General features: G+C 30.6%; 2 protein-coding genes across 4 annotated transcripts in view; both read left to right on the top strand.

Moving 5' to 3' along the window:
* The first annotated feature begins 100 nt into the window (after positions 1-100).
* Positions 101-4,034, top strand: LOC111040043 (frataxin homolog, mitochondrial). Of its 2 annotated transcripts, XR_002605170.1 has the most exons (6): positions 101-601; positions 684-798; positions 885-1,091; positions 1,585-1,756; positions 2,228-2,353; positions 2,723-4,034. XR_002605170.1 is itself a non-coding variant. In XM_022323735.1 (3 exons), exons 1-3 carry the CDS (start codon positions 393-395, stop codon positions 1,134-1,136), a joined length of 576 nt encoding a protein of 191 aa, XP_022179427.1. In that variant the 3' UTR covers positions 1,137-1,208. The 2 variants fall into 2 exon arrangements, 1 of the variants encoding a protein (XP_022179427.1); XM_022323735.1 differs by lacking the exons at positions 1,585-1,756; positions 2,228-2,353; positions 2,723-4,034 and having other exon boundaries at positions 393-601; positions 885-1,208.
* Positions 4,035-10,474: 6,440 nt separating this feature from the next.
* Positions 10,475-15,002, top strand: part of LOC111040052 (proteoglycan Cow) — a 38,482-nt gene continuing 33,954 nt past the window's right edge. The window contains exon 1 of one of the 2 annotated variants that reach the window (XM_022323762.1): positions 10,475-10,988. In XM_022323762.1, coding sequence (XP_022179454.1) covers positions 10,878-10,988 — 111 coding nt within the window. In that variant the 5' untranslated portion in view covers positions 10,475-10,877. The remainder of the gene's footprint in view (positions 10,989-15,002) is intronic. The other variant, XM_022323761.1, reaches the window with a different exon arrangement.

Genomic DNA, 15,002 nt, shown 5'->3' on the forward strand with positions numbered 1-15,002 from the left:
CATGGTATCAATTATTTTTTATCGGTACTCGTAACTGATAAGTTATCTAGGATACAACAACTTCACAGAACTACAAATTGTTAATATATTAATATGACAAGGTGATAACCGTGATAAGACTTAAGAGTTAGGCCAAAAGCCGTGGAGTCTGTAGTCTGTACTCTGTAGTACATCATTTATATTTTTTGTCATTGGATTCTTTCATCTTTGACATTTGTAATAAACTTATGTTATTCTTCAGCAGTTTAGCATTCTAGTCTATGATAAATGATTGGATTTGGACCTCTTATATATATTAAATAAAAATACAAACATTTATAGTTTTATACATACAATTTATAACCAGTGCCAGCTGTAGTGTTAAATATCCTTAAATCACTACATATTTCGGCATGACGACTTTGAAGCTACTACAATCATTAGTGTCAAAAAATGAATTTTTTACCAAAACATTACTTAAACGGGAGTATTACCGTCTTATCAATCGATCACATCTTAAAAATTACTCGCTTCAACATCAAATGAAATTCAACCCTTATGGCAACTTCAACATACATAAGTCTTATATTATGTCTAAACAATTTTCTGTGTCTAATAATCTGTACTTACTATTATTATAATATACAATAAAACTTATATCAAATGTTAATTGAATATTAACACATAATTTGTTTTGCTTTTAGGACTGAAATAGATTTTGAACAAGCGTGCAATGAAACTTTAGAATCATTATGTGAATATTTTGAACAAATTGTTGAAGATAACCCACATCTTGAAAATCCAGATATTTTATTCAACGTATGTATAATTTAAAATATAGTATACTAATTACAATTATTAATTCAATCAAATATAAATATAATTTTTCTTATAAAATGTAATAGGATGGTGTATTAACAATTCAATTAGGTGAACCTTATGGCACATATGTTATTAATCGACAGACACCAAATAAACAAATTTGGTTGAGTTCGCCAACAAGTGGTCCAAAACGATATGATTTTAATGGTACCAAGTGGATTTACAAACACGATGGTGTCAGCTTACACGAAATATTGACTTCTGAGTTATCTAAACAATTTTCATCTAATGTAAACTTTTCTAAATGCATATTTAGTGGTAGTTTAAGTAAATAGCTATATTATATTAAATTATTTATAATATTAAATAATTAAATAATTAATAATAAGTAAATATTGCAAATCTTAGATTGAGTTGTTAAAATTTAAAAATATATATCTTGTTCAAATAGTTACTAATCAAAGATTTTAAATATTGAGTACCTGATTCATTACCTTTTCCATGTCTTTTTTAATTGATTATTAACCATTTGAAAAACTTGTTAAATTTTACCTTGGCAGTCAACCAGAGCTGAACTAAAAATATGATAGGCAAAACTGAAAGAACCATACATTTCCTAAAACCAACGTAAACGCCCTATGCTACATGTTATAATATAGTCATTCAATATAAACCAATTATTTAAAATAAAATGTTGACTTCTGAGAGAACATTTTCATGTAGTAAGAAGTAAATTAAATAATGTAATTTATTATTTTCCCTAATTTTACATCATTTTTTTAGAATTGTCTGAATGGGTTAACATTGTTGGCAATTCATGAAAAGTGATCGTTGATCCTGAAGAAGTTATTGATATGAAATCTCAAAAATCAAGCAAAGTGTATACACTTCAATTAAAAAATGACAAATTTTAAACATTAAAGAAAAAATAATATTTATTGATGTATAACCTAAGGTATTTATATTATATTTAAATATTATAATAGTATAATTATTATAAAGTCCTAAGCTGAAATGCCATAAGATTAAAAAATAGATAAAAATTAAGTAGACTGTAGAGCCAAATTAAAAATTTTAAGATTCAGATCATAATATGTAAGTTTGTAAGATTGATCAACAAAACTACCCCTTATGTTATGTTTCTCAAGTCATAAAAAAATTCACTGGTGTTTACATGAAAATTCCTTAAATATTGTAAAAGATACAAAGTCTTACTAATATTTATAAATTATAAAAATTAATGTAGGTAATTATTATTATAACTACTGCCTAGTTCTTACTTATGAAATATGGCATTTTTGCTTATGAACCATGTTTCTATAACTAGTACTAATATTATATATTTATATATCAATATAAAAACTAGCACATGTTATTAAAAAAATAATTTTACTGTAATTTTTTTTCATTTCATTGAACTTCTCAGGTAAAAGTGCAAAGCGTCATAGGCAAGAACATAATATTATAAATATCATATACTCATACCATTGATCAATTATACAATATTTAATCAATGCCTATATCATAAGAAGTATTATGTACAAGCTACAAGGTATATGATTTTATGAAAATGCAAAATATAGCATTGATATATTAAAGCATTCTAGCTTATAATATAGTATAGTACATTAGTACTAGACCAGTAAGATACTACAGTAGACAGTAGGCACCCAAAAAATACAAAACATTCGAAAAATATTTTAATATAATTGTTGCTAGATGGCGCTGCAATATTCGACTTGATTAAAAATAGCATAATATCGTAGACGTTATATATATATTATATATTTATTATATATACCTGTAGTGTTCTGTATTATGATAACATAATGTTCTTGTTTTAAAACCTAACAATTAACAAAAATGGATTAGATACGTAATTCCTATTTATTAATTTTGATCTTCTGATTTTTTTTTTTAGTTAGTTGTAATCAATGAGTGGTGACACCGAACATTTCAACATAACTACCTATCAACTATGTATCTTCAAATGAAGAGTTTATTATTGATTAAGCCACACAATAAAGAATAGAGATCCCAGGAGGGATAAGGGCTGGCCCATCGTTAGATATTTTCCAAATCAACGCATGGCTTGCTTTTGCCTTAGCGACGGGCCTGGCAATCCGGCTTCAGCCCACCCTCCATTAATAGTCGTTTCAATATATAAAAAACTACAAGATATTCAGATTGAAACTTAAAAATCATATTACCTTATGATAATATGATGGTATTATAGTATAGGTACTAACGATAAACATACTATAAAGTATGAATTAATATGCATTTTGAGGTATAAAGTGATAACTGATAATTTACTTACTATTTGCAATCATAAACAAGTAATATGTCTTGTTGATTGCAAATTTTGTGAAATTATAAGAATTTAATGTAAAATCATCTTTCGTGTACCTATAGTGATTTTTTAAAGAAAATCACTCGTTTTTCAAAATTCACTCGGTTTGATGACTAAAAAAACAATATTTTTAATTTCATGTTTTGAAGAAGACATTTCAAGAATACTTCAAATATCTATATACAATAAAATTAGATTTTGAGAGTTTGAATTTTATATTTTACATTTTTTATCAATTTTGAATCTTAAGATTATTTTCTATGGCATTTTATGGTTTTAGGGACATTTTGCACTAAACTCCTGTTTATTAAAAATTGTATTTAAAAATGCTTGCTTAATTTGTGAATTCCATTAGTAACGATTTTATTTGATCAAATATTAGTAATCGTAATATTACGGCTCAATAACCTTCGATTGAAGCTAATCATTAATCAATAATAAAAAATTAGTAATTCGTACCACATAAAAATCAAGATTAAAACATTATAATATTGTATGTACGTTTATTATCAAATACCGTTTATATTATATTATATTATTATGCTATAATTATTTTAATTATAGTTGGTATTATAGGTAATCTGTTTTAGAATGTATTTAACTTAAACTAAAACAATTTAAAATAGGTTTGGCATCATATCTTATTATTCTTATTTTTGTTTACTCTTTATTCTAATTCTATAATTTGTTATAGACATAAAAACCTATTAATTTTAATGTACTGTAGTTCCTGTAGGAACTTGCTATATTATTGTGAATAATTACCCAGATTTTTTTATCTAACACTGGGTAGGTAGGTACTTCATACCTATATGTCTATATAAATGTATATTCGAGCCATCTAAATTGTAAATAGGATACTAAATACATTTATAGTAATGAACTAATGACTAATGTTTATCATGGATATATTGCTTTATTCTAAATTATTATACGTTTTATTAAATAATTGGGTGGGACTAGGGGCGTAGCTTGAATGTAAGTTGTGACTAATGTAAGCACCGCTAACACTTTAAATCGAAGGAAAAAGAGGGTAAGTGGATGTTGCTCTGCTGTACATTAGGTGTCTAGAAGGTTCTGACAACGTTCAAAAACGATTCTGAGCAGAGGCAGTATGATGTCGGTCTATGATATTTTTTATTGTTATTACTTACAACTTACTACCTACTAATACGGTAGCTAGTAAATTGAATTAATATTATTCTTAAATTATCAGTGATGCTGGAAAAATATTAATTATACCTATGCCGTAAGATTGGGCTGTTTTAGAACCGATTTACAACAAAACGATAAACGTACCTAATTCTTTGTGTTAATACTGTTAATATGCAATTTTGTCCAAATTTGAACTTAAATTGTATGTAAAAAATAACTGTATTTATATATTTCTTAGATTTTTTAGTTACGGAAAAAACTACTTGTGCATAAATTTGTTTTAAATTTTTGATCCTTAGCTAAAAAAGTTGAAAATTTCATAAATATTTTACTACAAAATAATTTGTACTTACCTACATTTTCAATTTGATGAATGTTGTCAAAATTTTAACCTTTAAATGCTTTTAAAAAAAAATCGCGCCTATGTATTTTTAATATTTTTCAACTATTATTGAAACAATGTATCAGGAGCCTTGACTTAAATTTTCACGCTTTTCGATCCAACAAAAAAAAATTTTATTGACATTTATAAAAAAAAAAAACTAAAAAATTGAACATTGAAAATATCCGTTAACAGCTTAAATTTTATCAAGTATATGCATTGATAAAATAAACGGATGGTATATAAATTGCAGGGTCTACAGATATTCGTTTTTGAATTACAACAAATTAAGGAAATCGGTACATGAGAAATTGAGTGTATGTCCAATGTTGTAAAATTTCTACTTCAAATGCTCATAAAAATTTAATTTGACTTTCCGGTAAATTTTTTTTTTTTATACAGCTAGACAAACTTATAAAGGTACGGTTTCCCTGCAACGTCAGACGCGAGAACAGCATGGCTGCGTCGGACGCGGCGTCTAGACGCAACCTACGTCCAGACCGGTAGTGACGCTTGACGCTGCGTCTAGACGCTGCAGGGAAACCGTACCTTAAGGAATTTCGTATTACATTTTTAAATCTTAGATGTAAAAAGAAAATTTTTACGGATTTCTAACTAAAAATAATTTGCTAATTTTCTTGATTTTTACGAATTTTGTGAACATTCTAAATTCAAACTCGCATAAAAATGTATTATGGATTTAAGCTCAATTTGTTTTTTAATTTACACTAATAACAACTTACGAGGAACTTTGTATTAGATTTTTAAGTTTTTTAACCATGCAAAAAATGTTTTATCGACATTAGTTTAAAAAAACAAATAATAATCCAAAATTTCGGATGCCTATATATAGTTTAATATGAGCCATAACCATAGGCGTGTTCCGACTTTGGTGACCGAGGGGGCTTTTTTCTTTGACATGAAGAAACATTCATTATTTATGTTACAAAATTCACAATGGCAGGAATATTTTTTAATTATGATCAAAAAGTATAACCACTGTCAAAACAATAAAAATACATTTAAAACTAAATTAAAAACAGATAAATAATAAAGAAAAATTTATTCTGGCATAATTTTTTTTTGGAGGCAGTCTGTCGGGGGGGGGGCAGTGCCCACCCGGCCCCTCTCGTAAACACTCCTATGGCAATAACATTTTGAAAATTGTATGGTGTGTAGAAAACTTTTTTAGAGTTAGGTACACAAAAAACCAAAATCGATTTTTTCGAAACTGGTTTTGCGTAAAAATTCCCGTTTTCCTTCATTTTTTGTTTATTTTTCCTGTCGCTTTTGAAATCTATTGGGAATTTTAAATTTTGACCTCCCGGCTCCCGAATGCACCAACTAGATTCACTTTCTTACCAGAAAAGATTATGTTGAAGGCACTTTCACTGCCTCAAACAGTGATGACAGACACAGAAATAAAAAAAATTTAAAAAAACGCACATCTTTGTAATATCAATATAGTATACATTAATCGCTAAGCACAGAATCTAAAAGAAAATTGACGAATAAGTAATAGGTAGTAAGCCTAATATTTTATACATTAAATTTATAAATAATTGTAATTTATAATTGTATTTATTAAATATTTGAAGTCAGTGGTTTTTTTTATCTTTTTTTTCTGGTTTGTCCACGCTAACCGCCGATTATCTACCTAGTACCTACTACATACCATTATTTTTCATCGAGTGACCGTCTATTTTTGACCTGGGTATTGTGTTACCGGCATATCTGCATATCGCACCAAATGCACTGTGTAACACCTAAAAACAAACACGTTCTAAAATTGCTAAATTGCTTACGTGCGACTTTTGTTTCAGTATGGCATAGACGATAGACGCGTAGTGATATGGTGGCTGGAAGGTGTTCATTTTATATCGCGTATATTATAAGCACGTTCTTCTTATACTGATCATAGTATAAGGAAAAAGAAGTATGCTCAATACGTCAATACGATTCGTGTTTTCGTTCAAATTTGCGCATGTGCATCGCCTTGTGTTTTGTGCATACTGCATTGGATAATAAGGTGACATATAATAATTACACATGTGACGTCAGCTTGAGTTTATTCAGTTTATTGTTGGTTGCATACATATACGCATATACCTATAAACTAAGTTATGAATGCATACGTACCTACATATATTACACGAGGACGCTACACGAACATTTGTTGTCTTCGTCTTACAAGTGCGCAACATAACAAATTTTAAGCTCAGCAGATCATGTTTAGCACCGTTAGTTTAAAAATTAGAGTGAATGTACCTCTTATAAATTTTAGAGGTGAGATTATTATATAGAGCATCTTAGAGGTCTTTTTATTATATTTTAATTTCTAAGCGAGTTATTAGTATTTATAAATTGTAAATTGTCTGTGCATCTTAAAACACTTATAACTTGCTTTAAAATTAAATAATAATAAAAGAGAACTTTTATTAAATTATTATCTAGGGCATCTCATATAGAAATATGAGATGCCCTAGATAATAATTTAACTCTTATATCTTAGTCCGTGAACATCGCACATCACTGGCTCTTGGCACTAATATAATAGATAGGTAATAATTATTGTACATTTGCGGTATGAAATATACAATAGTTGTAATCAATGACGGGCTGAACTTAAATTTTAAATGACGGAATTTCATAATTAAGTACTTACCACCACCACCACCACTTCCCATGTTTACTTACAACAAAGATATCGGGCCATTATAACATGTATTTCTAGACTATACAGTCACGGGACGAGACCACCCCCTTTAAAATTCTTTTTAAATTCTGATAGCTAACGGTTTTGGCAGTAATTTAATTTATCAGCAATAAATATTGCGATTTTGAGGTTTCTCTACGAATTTACGATAGGTGCTACTATATAGCTAGAAGTTGGGTAGGTATTGAGTAATACTAAATTATAAGATCTAGAATCCAGAAAGACGCACAACTGCACAGAGCACAACATAAAATATCGTATTCTTTAAAATATATATTGGACTCTGATTTCTAAGTGAATATTCATCACCTGCTTGTATATATAATGCCACTTTTTGGAGTAAAAAAAAAGAATGCTTCTATCTACAATATTGAGTATTTGAGTGTGCCCTCTGCACTTTGTCAGAAAGTTTGATCTACTTGTTACTTTAGTTGGTCTAAAGTCTTGACAATCTAATCACAAATTTTCTCTTAATTTAGAAAAACTAACAAAAACAGTGTTAAAACGAGAATACTTACGTAACCAGTGGAGTGCTTGGAATTACATTTTTATTTTATTTTTTTGGAGTGGAGGAGTTATTCTCCCCCCTCCGTAAGCACACCACTGTACGCTACAGTATTATGTTTTTTGTTATCATTCAAAAAGGAATAAAGTATAAATGCAGACATTTTAACCCGATATTTTTATTAGTATATTATTGGTAAAATGCTTGAAAATTTAATTCAATAAGTTTCTTGTACATTTTACTTACAAGTTCTAGGAATTAAAAAAAACAACAAAAATTATATTTTAGATTCTGAGAGGAAGGTTGAATGTATTGATTTTACTTTTACAATGATGGTTTGAAATGTATATTTTGACGAAATTAAATACGATACATGCATGCTTTCGGATGTCATTTAAAAATGTAATAAATTATTCGGGCTCTATTCTTTTATTTTAAATCTCAGGTGGAATGTGGAATTGAAGGGTGTTGATGGCTTTCATTGTGTGAGCATCTATCAACGAATCCACGTAATTTTACTGATGATCATAGATTATAGGGCCTATATAGCTGTCATTATTCAAATAACTATACACGCCGCCCACTCGTCGGAATGAATAACGGAAACAACTTTACACCCTCACTGAATATTGGAAGTAATGTGTCCCGATCTCATCTTTGCACACAAAATCGGCAATTTAAAACTTTTTTTGATCCTCAAAACCCACACTCCATCCACTCTTAGACTATGGCTCAACCGATTTTACTTCAGTCTCATTATCTTCTGAATTTCTGATACAGGTGGTTGATCAATAATTACTATTAGGTAAGTTATCTTAACTGATTATAAAATGCTCAAGAATGCTTTGGTAAATATATAGTATTATAAATTGTAATTTAGTAAGATAATTTTTATTTATGAGGTCTCTGTTATATGTAGATGCACCTATTTTTCCACTTGCTGGCAAATCTGCAGTATCGTCAATCTGTATTGGCATTTGGTTCAATCGCAGTTCTCATCATCTTTGGTCGTTGTTGTTGTGCAATATTTGAACATTCTTCATGGTATACCTTGTACCAGTCGATAACTATTTCTAGGCATCTTTTTGTTAAGGGGACGCAACATTGCAGAGGGTGTTGTCTCCGTAGTACAAACTCGTACCTACTTTCTGAATAATCAATTCAACTTGACCTATTATAAAATTTAGAAGTAAGGATCTAGTGAACCTGATAGTTTTTTTATATTTTAATTTTAAAGCAAGTTAAGGAGGCTATTGTTGTCAGAAATGCTCAGAAAATTGCTCATACATTTCACATGGATGGGTGGTAAGGCACACATTTTTTATAATTTAGTGGGGGGGGGGAATGTAATATTTTATGAGAATTATAAAATGTATCATGGTTTTTCATATATCAATTGGTGTGTGTGTGGGGGGGGGGGGGTCGAACCCCTACCATATCAACTGTCAATACTGGAAAAACTTGAGAGTGAAGTGTAATCAAATGATTTTATCCTTTGACATTGCATTTAAAGGATAAATATCTATATCTTAAAAATGTTATTTAAGATATTTTGAATTGACTTCAAACCATGAATTATTGAATGAGATAAGTGGAGCATATTTGAGGCATCATAATACCAGTGAAAATAAACTGCTTTAAGGGCATCAGACCTTTAAATTATTCATATCAGCTTTTAAGGATGTTAGGTATTTTGTAGTAATTTTAAAAAATATTAGAACATTGTTTTATCATATTTCTATGTTTATATTATTTTCCATACATGAAATTTTTAAAATATTTAGACATATTTAAATTTTTGGGGGGTATAAATTGGTTAAATTTAGTCTAAATATTTTTTAAATATCATCGGTTACAGAAAATGTTAATTTAAATGATTGTATAATTATTTTTATTCAAGTTTTTAAGATTACTTATTATACTTTATGAATTTGAAATAAAATAAATATAATCGTTATTTTAAGGGTGAATATCCACATTCTTTGAAATTTAATCTTCAGACGCTCATAAAAAATATTTGCGTAATTACTCTCAATTTTTATTTTATAATTCTTGTAACCTATTACTATTCTAACCTTAGGTATGATTGAATGCGTTTTTAACTAAAAAATCAATAGCAAACTTAATAATTTTGATCGTGTATCGTACATCAAAATCTATTGACAACAATTGAATAACAAACTGTGGTTGTTCCTACAAGTTACAACTCACTGGCCACTGTCTAATGTCTATACATGGCTAGATGGTAGTCGGTAGATACCTATTGTACCTAAACCGTCTGTACTCAAATACTGCCTCCAGGCTCCTATACTAATACTGCCTTAGTGCCGCCTTATCACCGCGCACGACACATTTTTATAGAATCGATAAACATGCGGTGGACAGCCACGCCAAGACTACGATCCTACGGTAATTTCGTTACGGTCGCGGCGCACGCACTGCAGTTCCCGGTTCGCTCCGTCGAGGGACGTTGACTGGCTGGTAGGCGGGCGGTGGCCGGGGGACAGTTACCGACGATCGTAGCGTTCGTCCGCGCACGATAATATTATTTCGTATTTTCCTCGACCTCGCGCGTTCGCCGCCGTCGCTGCAGTCGATCGCCCCGCGCCGCACGTATCACAGTGTGCCATACCAGTTGCCCTGTCGCCGAGTGTTAAAGTTCGGACAGTCACGTTTTTTTAAAAAAAAAATTTTTCTTAACAATTTTGATTTCGTTTTTATGGTCTATTGTCCGTCGTTTTCGCCGCCGGACGCGTGTAAATGTGAGGGGGGAAAGAGTAAATAAATCAAAAAATAGTAAGCGCTCCGTTTTTCTGGCGGTACCTGTCCGACTGCTTACTCGGTCATTCGTTTTTTATTTTATTTCGTCTTTCCGTCCGTGATTCACGGTAAATAACACACGCGCCCGTCTACGAATCCGGCGATCGAATAATATCTTTGTTGTCGTTGACCGCCGACGACGACGATGAACAAGTGGTGGCTGACCACCGGCACAGCCGTGTTGCTGCTGCTCATCGCCTGCGCAGCTGACGCAAAAAAAAAGTGGAAAGCAGACGAAGATTTTGAATTTGAAGAGGTGCGTATCTTATTGTTTGATATTACACATTTTATTCGTTCATGAGTTATGCATGCACGATACACGTTTCCGAAGGTACCGTCGTTCACCTAGAGCTACTGAACGTTTTCGTAAACCTGGCCGGTGATCGCGCGAGGTATTCTACCGATGGCGATATTATTATTTATAATATATTTTATCATCGGGGTAGACCGTGACCGTGGTACATATTATTTATTGGCATGCCTTTTGGTGTACATCAAAAGTATCGTGCATTGTATAAAATACCTCCTATATATGATAATATATGTTTTTATGACGCGTATTTCTACGGATTTTCGGCGAACCCGGGCCCATTGTGCACGTGTAGACTGTACGGCGACTCCACCGAGTAGAAGGTATAATATAATATAATAGACAGTGTTATGTTGCACGCGGCAGATCACACGGTGGTCGAGCGGCGGCGGGTCCAGGTGTTGTCCCGTGTGAGCTGCATCTTCTTTGTTAGGCGGTGCGCTATTATCATAATATCATTGTAATACGCCTATACCCGCGCTCGCGCTCGCGCTTGTGTGTGTGTGTGTGTGTGTGTGTGTGTGTGTGTGTGTGTGTGTATTACCTATGTATATATATTATAATATTGTTGTATATTATAATGCGGTACAGACACATCCGTATTTATAACGATAATCCCCGGTCACTATTTAGAAAGCCACACCGCCCGGCGGGGATTAAGTAAGGACGTGTTTGGTATTGGATTTTTTTATTCTTAGAAAAAAACAACAAAGTTTCCTCAATGTCTGCGCTAGGTAGTAGGTACTGAGGACAACGTACCGTGCTACTATGATCGACCTTGGCCCGAATACAAAATCCTTTTTAACCATTGCCCTTTATTATTTTTCATCGATACATCGATGAATCTACCTATAATACACAATTCTCTTACCTTCCGTATACAGACAAAATGCAATAGGAACCTACTGTCGATACAGACTTTTCTGTTGACCCAACCTGTGTCTTTTGACTGATTAATATTGTTAGGTGTATGATCAAACGATGTTGAAATCTGCATTTGTATGCGTAAACCTTTATTTTTTTTTTTACATGAAAATAGTGACCGCCTTCTTATTATTGGGTACACTATTTATCAGAAAATATATATTTTAAAATACATGCATAACCTATACACTCACTAAACTTACATTATATTTATGTATTAACAAAAACCGGTTTCGTTGTATTTTGCTGCAAGTCGTAAACTGTTTACGTTATTATATGAGTTAACATGACGTGATTTACTAATTAGAAAATAGCAAATAAATTTATCACATATATCTAATTATATGCTAAATTCAGTAGTGGTTATGTCTCGAGTTATATCCTACTTATATGGTATATTTTATTTGTTTACTCAAATGCCTCGTTTAAAAACAAATTGTGCGGGCGTAAGAGTATTGATTGAGATGTAATATCGTAATATCGTTATGGTATTCTTTTCAATAGTGGGATAGATTTAGAAAAAAAATAAAAATATTTATGTGCTATTAAACTCACATTCAACGATTTTACACACCCACATCCTCCTAACAGAATTATCACGCATTTTCTAACGACTGTGGGTACAATTCATCGTAAATAGGTAGTGTTATTTATTTTGTGGATTTTTTTGAACAATATAATAGTAATTTACTCAAAAACCAATGTCATCACTCATCAGCAATTATAGGTTTATTCTTTAATGTATGTTTGGGAAGACTTAATGTATTATAATTATTCTAACAGTGGCACGTTTTAAATAAGTTGAATGAAAGCTTTTAGTACCTGGGTATTAGGATATAACTTAGATACTATTCATACTATCATACTCCAATAATTTGTAATTATTATTAAACAGTTGTATTAGGTACCTTATTATTATAATATTTTAATTCTTATTATGATATACATGGGCCAAATTGGAAATTACTCAAAATAATCTAGTATCGACGGTTTCGGTGTTCGAAAATATAACTTAGTTATATCTTAGAATTTATAAATCCAAACACATTTTCAAAATGTCAAAAATATTTATAATTTAAAAAAAAAAGTGTTACATTTATAGTTTAACCTTGAATCGGGGTGAAAAACAGTGCTTGGTGTATGCGTGTACATAAGCTATCCGTACCGAAGTATAATTATTATAGTGGGAGTGAGAAAGAGTGAAGACACTAGGGACTGGTTTTTCGTTAGTAACAGGTTTTCTAGAGACCTCACACACAAGCACTGTATGTGCATCGTTGTGTAGGTACTGTGTGGTGATTGTGTGTGTCAGTGTGCACGCATAGAACGGAACAGGTCATCGCCGCCCCGGGCCATGCTTTATTAGTTCAAATAAAGCTATAAAAGGACGACAAAGACACCGGTCGTAGTCCTTTTGGCAGCCATAGTAGGTCCTCCGTGCCAACGCATAATATCTGTGGCATACCCTTTTTTTGTCATTATGGTTTAATGTATTGAGTGAAAGACAGATAGAGACAGAAAAGGGTTGATATTATTCATTAACACGACATAGGAAAAAAACATTTTCGCCACGTAAATATGCAGAGGTAAACCCATATGATGAATTGTAAATTCAAATTATTTTCCTATATCGAACGTTTATCTTCAAACTATTCTTTTAATCGCTTCAACAATCTCGTGTAAATTCTGGGGTAAATTCATTGTAAGTGACATTTTTGTACTTTCATAACATTGATTATTAAAATGAATATACTACCTAACTCGATCGAAATGTGAATTCGTCGATTAAAAGTGAAGGGTAAATAAGTACCTAAAGAATTTCTCAAGCATTACGAGTCAATAGGTAAAAATTAACAGAGTTATGTTGAGCCCGAGCTGTGTATAGGTACTCAACTGCGTATTTTAAATAAATAAAATGTTTTAAATTCAAAGAGGATTATCATAATTAAAAAATAAATAATTACAGCGCACGTAGGTAATCAAAAAAATAGATACTGCTACTATTTATTAGTCAATAAATTACGTGTTTTGTACTCGTAAACACTAACATATTGTTTACCCTATCTAACTGTGTCCGGGATTTACCCTATACCATGTTTTAATATGAAGTGTTATAAAAAAACCCGTTGAATTATAATAATTTTTCATCAGTGTTCATGATTAAATGGGCGTGAAAAACATGTATATGTTGACTAGGTGTACTAAAAATTCGAGATAAAATGTATTTAACAACACCCCTTAAGGCAAAGTTAAACTATTATTTTTTACAAAATAATCTTATTGCCTTTTATTTTAACTTACAAATGTTTTGACTTCATATTTACCCTAGATTTCAGTACTGATCTCGTTATCTGGTAAAAATACATTAAAAAAAAGTTTTACTTAAGAATCTCATTGAACTCTTACTTTCGTCTTTAGCCATACATATTTATAATATGACGTAGGTACTAGACTACTAGGTAGTGTTGAAGTGTTGTAGACTTGTACCACATATTCCGTATGAATTATTTAAAATCGAATCAAAGATTTTTAAAAATATTCTATGCTTTTTCTTAACCTAATATTCTAATCTCGGTAATTCTATGCTTATTTGTATTTCTATTTATTTAAATTGAAAAAAAAAAATAACATACGTACTTTTTTGAGTTTTATGTGATTATAGTACCTGCTGGTCACACTTATTTATTTTTTTATATTGAAATAATAGTTAGCTGAAATTTAAACAAATTTCTCTTTTAAATTGTAAATAAGTTATATTTATTAAATCATCTGTTAGGTTTATTAATTGTAAATAATACCTAGATACCAATATTATAATAAATCTGTATTATTTATAGCAGTCATTTTGGTGAAACTATACTCTATTTTTATATCTAAGTAATTATACTATTATTTTCATTATTATATAGTGGTATTTATACATTTTGGTAGGTACGGCTTAAGTACAATTTAACTACCTATATAAAAACAAATTATTTTATTTTTCTAAATTTAGAAATTGTGTATTTGTTTGGATAATATGATGATATGACTATT

Source organism: Myzus persicae, unplaced genomic scaffold (assembly GCF_001856785.1).
Source record: "Myzus persicae strain clone G006 unplaced genomic scaffold, MPER_G0061.0, whole genome shotgun sequence".
NCBI lineage: Eukaryota > Metazoa > Arthropoda > Insecta > Hemiptera > Aphididae > Myzus > Myzus persicae.